This window comes from Myotis davidii, unplaced genomic scaffold, assembly GCF_000327345.1.
Source record: "Myotis davidii unplaced genomic scaffold, ASM32734v1 scaffold453, whole genome shotgun sequence".
Lineage (NCBI taxonomy): Eukaryota > Metazoa > Chordata > Mammalia > Chiroptera > Vespertilionidae > Myotis > Myotis davidii.
The window spans coordinates 3,057,919-3,068,961 of record NW_006285234.1 but is presented as its reverse complement, the minus strand read 5'-3'; the positions used below and the strand labels follow the sequence as shown (position 1 = coordinate 3,068,961).

The following is an 11,043-nucleotide window of genomic DNA, read 5'->3' as shown; positions in this document are numbered from 1 at the left end:
CAGACGGGAGGGGGCTGGCCATCTGCCTGTCACCTCCACGCCCGCTCCGAAGGGAAATGAAATCTTCCCCAGGGGGCGGGGTCACGTGAACGGGGCTGGGCCGGCCCCTCAGCTTGACCCCACAATGACCCCGCAGTCTTGCTACTCCAGGAAATTCGGGGTTCCTGAGCTGAATCCTGGGGTGTGGCCATTGGCGATCCCGGGCTTTCTGGGCCTGATTTCTTTTCTTTTCTTTCTTTTTTAAAATATATTTTTATTGATTTCAGAGAGGAAGGGAGAATGAGAGAGAAACATCAATCAATGATGAGAGAGAATCATTGATCGGCTACCCCCTGCAGCCCTCCCCCGGGGATGGAGCCTGCAACCCCTCTTTAAGGGCACATGCCTGGCTTGCAGGCTCCATGCCCAGTAGGGAGCGTGCAGGAGGTGGCACCATCAATGATTCTCTCTCATCATTGATATTTCTATTTCTCTCTCCCTCTCCCTTCCTCTCCGAAATCAATAAAATTATATTAAGAAAAAAAGACTTCAGAAACCTCTCTGAGGGAACCTAGGGGGAAAGTGAAACAAGCAATGGGAGATTTGTGAGAAATGAGAGGAAGGGGTTTAGTACAATGGAGAGCAGCTTAGTTTAATGGAAGAGGGCTTGACTATGTGATGCAATGTTAGGTCATCCTTCAATTGCCAATTAACTACTAGTCAACTTCATAGTAACATGTACTTCTGATTAACTTAACTAAAATAAAATGGACACCATTTGAATTTGTGCTTCAATTACAATACATCTATGCAAAAAAAAAAGTACTTCTGCATACAGACAAAAACAAACTAAACTGAGAAAAAAATACGTTTACCTGTTGGAGAGACATTGGATTCTGAGTTTATTTTTCACCTTGCAGTCTCTGCAAACTTTGTTCAATAAATAATCATTGCTTTTTGGCTGATTTAAAAAGTACTGACTGTGCCCTGGTCCCTTAGGAAAGTCATTTTACTACTTGACTTGGGTTTGCACTTCTGCAAAATGAGAAGCTTAAATTAAATGAAGGGGTGGGAGTAAAATGTAGATAGAAGAGCTCCAAAAATTTTAAGTTAAAAAAAACACGCAAACATGTACAGTGCAATATTATGTATTTAATGTTAAAAGACATAACATTATAGTTGCATAGGTATCTGTATAGAAAAGGAGTGGAAGGATGTGTAACAACTAGCTAATGCTGGTTATTTTGGGAGAGGAAAGTGGAATTGGATGGTGGCCGAAAGGAACAAAAAGAACTTACGTTATTCTTTGGATTTTTAATGAAAATATTACCTTACAAATATTAAAATAAGTTAAAATAAAAATAAAGAAATACAAATAAAGTGTATGACCTTTAAGATTCTTTCAAGGGAATCCTTAGATCTCAATTTCAATATTTTCTCACCTTGATGGGGACAAAGAATCATCAAAATTATTGAACTGCACACACACACACACACACACACACACACACCTTGTACCCATGGGTAAAACATAGTGAAGCTACTGATGTGTAGCCATCTAAATCAGAGGGCTTTGCTTCATGAATATTAATATTATTCATGATAGTCATCTCCCTCAGTTTGGCCAAGAAGGAAGTCCTGTGGTCACTCAGTGATTCCGTTTTAGCACTAGCTGGCATTCTGGTTTCTAGGTTCATTGCTTAGCTCACTAAACTGGCATTAAGATTATAAAACAGACCTCCTTGAACCATCCAGGTGTATTCAAGGGTAACTCATTTTTCCCAGATCAAGATACACACTCCAAGGTCTGTTTTTCAGACAAGTTGAAAGAGCAGACACGGGTAGACGCAAGCAAAAAAAAAAAATTTTGACTACCAGCCATTAATTACAATTACGTGGTGTAAAGGCATGTCTGGTAAAAAAAAAACAGGATGTTCTGATTGGTGAAACACAGGTGATTTCCTGGTTTGGTGCTGCAGTCGCAAAAGGGTGGGTCATCTCTCTGCTGTATCCTGTTTTAGAATTCTTTACTCCAAGCAATCCTGATTTCTTTGGTCGTACATATTGATGGTAGGAAGCTCCATAGTGTCCGTTTAACAGGAATAGTAGTGATAAGTAAACTAACATAGTTTTTAGACTTAAGACACTGAAATAACCAAATAACCAAAAGTTGCCTGATCTCTCTAAAAATCTGTATTATTCTCTGATATCTGGATAATTCTTTATGTAAGTTATTTCTATTAAGTAAACCTGGGGTCTTAAACACTGTAACTGGCTCAACAGATAGCTGTTGAATGAAATTTCGCAAAGATATCCCACACCGGGAGACCTTCCTTGCTAGTTCCTTTGCTCCCATTTCCTCATTTGTACTCTTACCTAGTTAACCTGCACGCTATCTGTTCTCAATCTCATCTGAGAGTCTTTCGTTTTATTTCACCAAGTTTTTTTTTCCTTCCCCCACAGAGTTTGAAGAACTGATGAACTGAAAGGAGATTTTAAAAGGTATTTGGGATACCTGGGGACTGGAGAATTAAACTGCAATGTTTTTTCCACCTCTTCGCTTCCCCTAGATTCATATTGAATCCCTGCGATGTGCGCAGATTGAATTTGTGTGATGGGAGAGCCTCAGCTACCCTGTTGGTAGGAAAATAACGACAAAACCCTGCCGGGCTGGTTTTGCTCCCTGAGCAGGCAGGAGTTTCAAACCAGCTCTCCGTGTTGCCTGTTTCCTCTTTGTGGTTTTTCTAGACCTGTACCACAGGCATGGAAAGCTCAGACCATTATCCCAGTTTGGTTTTATTTTTGGTGTTTTGTTTTTTGACGTTAAGGGATCAAACCAGAGAGAAGTACTTGTAACTTGGGAAACCATGTGTTGTCATAACAAGGGGAGGAGGTGGCATTTTTCATACTGTCGCATCTTCCTGCTTGTATGTTTTAGTATGTACAGGTGTCATGTTAGGAAAGGAGATTCATGCTAGCATGCCAGTGGCAGAAGACAACAACTAGCCTCAAGCATGTATTGAAATTATTGAGATACTGAGGGGATTTTAGCTTTCCCTAGGAACATGTTGGTGCCTGGCATTAGATGTCCAAATATGGAAACGTGCCATGTTTAAGCTTGTGTTTTATCTAGTTCTCTGAACAATTCTATGTCCTCATTCCCATGTGCTTTTAATGCTATGTGATCTCTTCCTATGGGGATTTCCCTTTCAAATTCATTAATATTTTATTTAGAAGGAGAACTTACAATTTCTCCGTAAGTGAGTAATATGTCCTGTGGGGAGGGGAATCACACGTTTTTGTCTGCTTCCATAGACACTTGCCAAAGACTTTCATGTTTGTCAGAAACTTCCTGCAGAACTCTCAAAAGTTCCAGCAAAAACACTGACGACTGGAATAAATTGGAGGAAACGTAAACCCCTATTTGATTGGCAGGAGTCATGTGGGTGGAATGGGTCCACGGAGAAGCAAGTGCAGCCAGGCCATTACCGAGCAGTCAGGAATTCATTCCATGGGGCTTGTTGAATGAATAAAGTGGATGTTGAGAAACTGGAGCTCCCATGACACTGATAAACTCTCTCTTTCTCTGGGAAACTTGCTCAGAGTTGCTGTGCCTTGTGGTGAAATCATGTTCGGCTCTGTCTTCAAAGCTGATCGCCTTCGGGTCAACTTGCAACTGGTTGTCAATCGCCTAAAACTCCTGGAAAGAAAGAAAAGTGAGTAATACTCCAGGCAGGCCAGCCAGCTGCCTCTCCGATCACTGTGCAATCTCCCCTCAACTCCAGTGCGCCGGCTGATATACCTCCTAAGACCTTACTATCCGACTTTGGAATTTATTTGTTTTCAAACTGTAAGAGAAAGTTTATTTAGAAAGTCACAGAGGTAGAAGTGAGCTGTAGAAATGTAGAAGAAATGGACTCAGGAAACATGTTACAGAGGCAAAGGAAGGGCCCTTGTAGCTTAGACGCAAGGGAAACACCAACTTCAGAATTAAAATAATGTTTCTGACTGGGGTGAATGTGGGAATGATTATTACAGTGATCAAATCATTAAAAAAATTTCCAGTGTCAGCTCTGTATCTTGACTCTATCAATATTGCTGTCTTGGTTTTGCAAGATGTTATCACTGGAGAAAACTCAGTCACGTGTACCCGGGGGCCTCTCCGTATTACTTCTTACAAACTTCAAGTGACTCTGCAATGATCTCAAAATGAAAAGTTTACATTCTTAAAATTTATTGTTGACAGTATTACAGATGTCCTCCCTCCCTCCCCCTTTTTCCCCTTTACCCAGTCCCTCCCCCTCCCCAGGTCTTCACCACAATATTGCCTGTGTCCACGGGCTATGCATGTATGTTCTTTGGTTAATCTCTTCCCTCCCCTCCCCTCTGAGACCTGTCAGTCTGTTCTATGCATCCATGCCTCTGGAAAAAAAAATTAATTTTTGAAATATGTTTCCAAAGGTTTAAAATGTAAAACAATATCCCGATTCCTGGACTTCTCTCCACCGAGGCAGAGAACTTTATATAGTCAAACCTTTTCAAATGTGCAGTAGCTATGAAGTTTGAACTCCCAGGCACATTTTTCTGAAAAGGATTCCTTATCCTTTTTCTTTTTTAAAAAAAATATATTTTATTGATTTTTTACAGAGGAGAAGGGAGAGAGATAGAGAGTCAGAAACATCGATGAGAGAGAAACATCAATGAGAGAGAAACATCGATCAGCCAGCCACCTCCTGCACATCCCCCACTGGGGATGTGCCCGCAACCCAGGTACATGCCCTTGACCAGAATCGAACCTGGGACCCTTCAGTCCGTAGGCCAACGCTCTATCCACTGAGCCAAACCGGTTTCGGTTCCTTATCCTTTTTCAAATATCACCACCACCCACGCCATTTCTTCCATCAAGTGACAGCTCAAGTGCATTACACTCATGCATAGAGGTAATACATGTTATCCTCTTTTTTTAAAAAATCTTCTATCTTTAAGTCCAACTTACTAGTATTTTCTGTTGCCTTTTGCTCTCTCCTCATTCCAGTGGGTCACATGAGTGGTTAACCCCTCGATAAGTAGAAAAACTGATGATTTCTGATTATGAGGAGGATTCCAGTGAAATAAGTATTGCATATAAATGCAGTTTTCTGAGTGCCCCCAGAAATCTAGGGTGTCCCCAAAAATGTATTGAGAAAGTATAAAGACTGAGTTTATTAAAATACATTTCATTTCAAAATTGAGCTATCAGCTGTCAAAGTGTATATACATTTTTTGGAACACCCTGTATAATTTATTGGTAGAGAGGTAGTAGCTACTCAAACTTTCAAATTGATTTTTAGGCATTACTTAGCCAAATCTTGGCAGCGGGTATTTGGGCATTATTTAGGTAATAGGGGCCTAAGGAAAGTACCCCAAATAAATGAAATTTAGCCAAATCCAGTGGTTCCCCTTTTGTTACCATGAACAATGAAGAGGACATTGATGACATCCACAGAACTTGTGAATTTTGAAATGCATGCTCACATATTCTTTTATTTGATCCTGATAATCCAGTGATACATATTATTATCCAGATAAGTTTTATACTCTTCTTACAAATGAAGAACTTTAAACAAGAAGTACCTGAGTGATTTGAGATAAATAAAGCAAATTATTTAATTAAATAATTTGTCTTATCTAAATTGATTTCTTTTTAAAAAAAATATTTTTATTGATTTCCAGAGAGGAAGGGAGAAGGAGAGAGAGAAAGAGAGAAACATCAATGATGAGAGAGAATCATTGATCGGCTGTTTCCTGGCACGCCTCCCACCAGGGATCGAGCCTGCCACCCCGGCGTGTGCCCTGACCGGGAATCCAACCATGAAAGCTCAACCACTGAGCCACAACAGCCGGGTTAAGTTGATTCTTTTTTTTTTAAAGGAGAGAATAATTTTGACCTTCCAGGGTTCTATTGGTAACACAAACTATAACCTGGACACACAATAAATGTTTGTTGATCTTAGGATGGGTGTAACAGCAGCTTAGCATTTATCTGAAACACATTCATTTTTCTAAGTGTGTGCTTTATGCTGCAGCCGAGCAGGCCCAGAAAGCAAGGAAGGAGGTCGCTGACCATCTGGCTGCTGGGAAAGATGAACGAGCTCGGGTCCGAGTGGAGCACATTATACGGGAAGACTACCTCGTGGAGGCCATGGAGATCCTGGAGCTGTATTGTGACCTGCTGCTGGCCCGGTTTAGCTTGATCCAGGCCACAAAGTGAGACTTATTGAACTGGCATTGTTTCGCAGGCTCAGAGGAGTGATAAGGCCTCCCTGCCCCCTATGGCTCTAACTTTTTGGGACTTTGTCTCTGCTTGAAAAGCATATGTCAGTCCAAAGAGCCATTTAAAAATAAACCAAATAGATGTCCTTCCCACCCCCCCCCCGGCCCCCGCACAAGCTGTAAAAATATAATATAAACTTGTAGTAGAAAAGTTGGAAAATACAGCCAAAAAGAATCCATGATCACCAAATCTGGAATGAGGATTTGGTTTTGGTATATTTCCTTTCAGTTTATATATGTATATTTATATGTATGTATGTGTGTATAAACACAAGTATATGTGTTATATACTTTTACATACATATATGTACATAGAAGTCCATATTCTAATTTCAGTTTAAAAATTTTATTATAACATTATATTTTGGACTTTGTCCATGGACTACCTTTGAAGCAGTGAAAGAGGGAAGCAGAAAGCCCCGAGTTTCATGATTTTGTGCTTTGCTTAGGGAACTGGATTCTGGTCTGGCTGAATCTGTGTCTACACTAATCTGGGCAGCTCCTCGACTCCGGTCAGAGGTGCCTGAGCTGAAAATAGTAAGTTTGATGAGTTTTAACTACATGTGCCGTGATTGTAAGTGAGAGTATCACTAATGTTACTCATTTAGACTTGGGGAATCCTATCCTCTCTTAAAGAATAACCCCCTCCAAAAGTATTTTCTTCTGTTAGTCTTCAAGTGAAAAATAAATACTGTTTGTAATGACAATGTGTGTGTAGGGGGGGAACCTTGCCTAAAAAAACAAAACTTGAAATTAAGTTTCTTTTATGTGGGAACGGGTGTCATAATTTATACGGTGTTTAGAATTAGAGGTTTATCAGATACTTAAAAACAAAGCAAAGTGCTCATTTGCCTTTATTATAATCCTCACCTGAGGTTTTTTTTTTTTCATTGATTTTCAGAGAGAGGGAATGATAGAGAGAAATATTATGTGAGAGAAATACAACGATTGGTTGCCTCCTGCACCCTTGACCGAAATCGAACTCGGGACCCTTTGGTCCGCAGGCTGATGCTCTATCCAAACTGGCTAGGACGCAAAGTGCTTATTTTGTTATTGTTGTTTGATGCTAAAAGAACATCATTCCAGGGAGGTAACATGAAAGTGGTTTTTGCTCTTTCGGTTGTTCTTTATCTAAAGCAAATCTGCCATAACTTGACGCATTTTGCCTTTCTTTCTTTCTTGGTGATGGTTTGCTGCAGGTATCTGATCAGCTGTGTGCAAAGTACAGCCAGGAGTATGGTCAGCTGTGCCGAACTACTGAGATTGGAACTGTCAGCTCTCGGGTAGTACCACTTCCAGAGGCACATTTTTCTAGACCAAGAAGTCTGGGAAAAGCTGGGCAAACTCAGAACACATAATTTTGTGTAGAGTGAAAGAATAATAGAAGTAATTTTTGCATTGGAGGCAGAGGGACTTGGATAAAGATCTTGGATTAGGGAGCTAAGATTTTTTTTTGCGGGGGGGGGGACTCAGATCTTTTAAATGGGTTCAAATATATGGTGATAGATAAGAACTAGATTTTTGGTGGTCAGCACCCTATAATGTATACAGATATCTATACTAATAAAAGGGTAATTGCTAATTAGGGTGGACATCCTTCCGGACAAAGCCGCAGCGGCTGCCTGAGGCTCAGGCAAGCTGCAAATGGTGGCTGCTGCTGCCTAGGGCTGGTCTGAGGCTCAGGCAGCCATGGTGGCCACCAGTGGCAGCAGCAGTGAGGTGATGGGAGTGGCGCCTTCCCCTGATTAGCCAGGTAGCCTCCAGCAGAGGGAGGCCAGACTGCAGCTTAGGCTGGGGGCCGAGGCAGAGGTGGTTAGGGGCAATCAGGCCAGCAGGGAGGCAAGGTAGGGGCGATCAGGCAGGCAGGCAGGCAGAGGGGTTAGGAGTCAGCAGTCTGGATTGGGAGAGGGATGTCTGTCTGCCCATTTAGGCCTGATCCCTGGGGCCTAAACCGGCAGTCAGACATACCCCGAGGGGTCCCAGATTGGAGAGGGTGCAGGCCTGGCTGAGGGACCCCCTGCCCCCCCATCCCACCTCCTGCACAAATTTCGTGCACCGGGCTTCTAGTGGATTTATAATGTTCTACACCTGAAACTTATATAATGTTAGTAACCAATGTTACCTCAATTAAGAAAAATTAGAGTAGCCCTGGCCAGTTTGACTCAGTGGTTAGAGTGTCGACCTGCATACCGAAGTATCTCAGGTTCAATTCCCAGGTAAGGGCATGTACCTCAGTTGCATATTCAATCCCCAGGGAGCGTGCGGGAGGCAAATAATCGATGTGTCTCTCTCACTTCAATGTTTCTTGCTCTCTTCCCTCCTTCCCCTTTCCTTCCACTTTCTCTAAAAATTAATGGAAAAAATATCCTCCCTCCTCAGGTGAGGATGAAAAACAAAACAGAAACTAGGGTCAATAAAACTGAGATGATTCTTTATTTTTTAAAATATATTTTTATTGACTTCAGAGAAGGGAGGAGAGAGATAGAAACATCAATGGTGAGAGAGAATCATTGATTGGCTGCCTCCTGCACGCCCCCTAGGCGGGGATCAAACCCTGAAACCTGGGCATGTGCCCTGACCAGGAATTGAACCCATGACTTCCTAGTTCATAGGTTGATGCTCAACCACTGAGCTATACCACCTGGCTGATTCTTTATTAAGAAAACATTCGTTTTCCTAAATGCAACTGGCCTAATAATACAAAAGAAGTTATTGAAACTTTGAAGTTTCAAATTTTGAACATCTTACATAATTCAGGACTGACATTCAGCTGGACACAGGCACCTGGCTGAAGTAGTTGTTTCAGGCTGTTGGACATTCTCATCACTCAGGGTATCCATTCTGATTCCTTAGTATCTTGCTGTACTGGTTGTTGTGTATGGTGAATATTATCTCTGACATAATTCAAATACTTGTCATAAAATCAGAATTCTTGATTCACAATATTTTTATGTCTATTTTTTTTCTCTTATTCTACTTGGTTTGAGGTTCCTTCACCCCAGGAAAGTGCTGTCTTATAAGGAGGGCCCCTCCTTGTTGTTGCTAAATTATATATCTTTTTTTTAAAAAATCCTCACCTGTGGATATGGTTTTCAATGATTATAGAGAAGAAGGAAGGGAGAGGGAGAGAGATGTGAGAGAGAAACATTGACATTGATGTGAGAGAGAAACATCTTACCAGTTGCTTCCCATATGCGCTCCGACAGGGGATTAAATCCACAACCTGGGTACATGCCCTGACCGGGAATCAGACCCTAGAGCAGCCGTGGGCAAACTACGGCCCATGGGCCAGATCCGGCCCGTTTGAAATGAATAAAACTATTGAAAAAAAAGACCGTACCCTTTTATGTAATGATGTTTACTTTGAATTTATATTAGTTCACACAAACACTCCATCCATGCTTTTGTTCCAGCCCTCCGGTCCAGTTTAAGAACCCATTGTGGCCCTCGAGTCAAAAAGTTTGCCCACCCCTGTCCTAGAGTCTTCTTTGCACGGCAAGATGCTCTAGCCTCGGCCAGGGCGCTAAGTTATATTTCTTTTTAAAATCATACATCTTAAATAACAGTGACCAGACAGATGAAGAGCAATGATGCAGAGATGAAAAATCACCTAAACTTTTGTTGTTTCTTATTTTGTAGGTGTGTGAGTGTGTGTGTGTGTGAGACCAACTCTTGTTATGTTCTTTATTTTGCAGCTAATGTGTAAATTAAATGTGAACAGTCCACCCCAGGTTTTAGTGGAACAGTATCTGATAGAAATTGCTAAGAACTATAATGTGCCATATAAATCCAAGGCAGCCATCATGGTGAGTACTTTCAAGAAGGGAGGATTGATTTAAAGCTGAGGTTTTTATTGTGCACTGGAAGATTTTTTTTTTTTCCTACTTATGAATGTGGCTCTCGGGGAAGCTGTCAGGATTGTAAATCAGGTGAAATTTGTACCTTTTCTCCGCCCACATACTTTTCCTAACAGAGTTTGACTTCTGGTAACCGTCAGATGACCCTTCTGAGTTGTTAACAATAGAAGAGAGGTAATAATAGTTAATAGTTATTAACAAATCTCATAAGCTTGTCGAGATGATTAAATGAGCTAATCCGTACAAAGGATTTAAATGCAATGCCTGGCCCATCACAGATGTAATCAAATTTTGCTTTTTATCATCATCATTATTATCACAGAAGGTGGATGAAGCTTCCACAGGGTGGTCATGGACTGTTTTAAGGCCAGAAGGATTTCTCCCTAATGCCTCTCAAATCACCTCGTATGGGAAGTGACTTATTTTAGCCATTGATAAAATTGTCTGTGGTAACTTTATAATGCAGGGGTCCTCAAACTACGGCCCGCGGGCCACATGCAAATACAAATATTGTATTTGTTCCCGTTTTGTTTTTTTACTGCAAAATAAGATATGTGCAGTGTGCATAGGAATTTGTTCATAGTTTTTTTTAAAAAAACTATAGTCCGGCCCTCCAACGGTCTGAGAGACAGTAAACTGGCCCCCTGTTTAAAAAGTTTGAGGACCCCTGTTATAAAGGATAACCTTGTCCTCAGGTACTAAACGTGTGCTTAGTGCAGGCATGAAGCCACAAGGGAAGTGTTCCCAGTGTGCTGCCTTCCAATGGATGAGCAGCGTGCATCATGTTGGGTTGTGGTTAAAGGGCACGCTTGTCTTTTCTGATGCTTTGCTCCTGATGGTTTCCTGATAGGGACTCTTTTACCCATTTTTTTTTTTCTCTTTAAGAGTTATATGT

At 41.3% G+C, this 11,043-nt stretch overlaps 1 protein-coding gene across 1 annotated transcript in view; it reads left to right on the top strand.

Annotated features, from left to right (window-relative positions):
* Positions 1-2,467: 2,467 nt before the first annotated feature.
* The window catches only part of LOC102774344 (IST1 homolog), a 13,321-nt gene continuing 4,745 nt past the window's right edge, over positions 2,468-11,043 (top strand). Inside the window, exons 1-6 of the mRNA XM_015558809.1 lie at positions 2,468-2,481; positions 3,630-3,695; positions 6,045-6,225; positions 6,741-6,828; positions 7,491-7,574; positions 9,987-10,097. Of these exons, the coding sequence (XP_015414295.1) occupies positions 6,161-6,225; positions 6,741-6,828; positions 7,491-7,574; positions 9,987-10,097 (348 nt within the window). The 5' untranslated portion in view covers positions 2,468-2,481; positions 3,630-3,695; positions 6,045-6,160. The remainder of the gene's footprint in view (positions 2,482-3,629; positions 3,696-6,044; positions 6,226-6,740; positions 6,829-7,490; positions 7,575-9,986; positions 10,098-11,043) is intronic.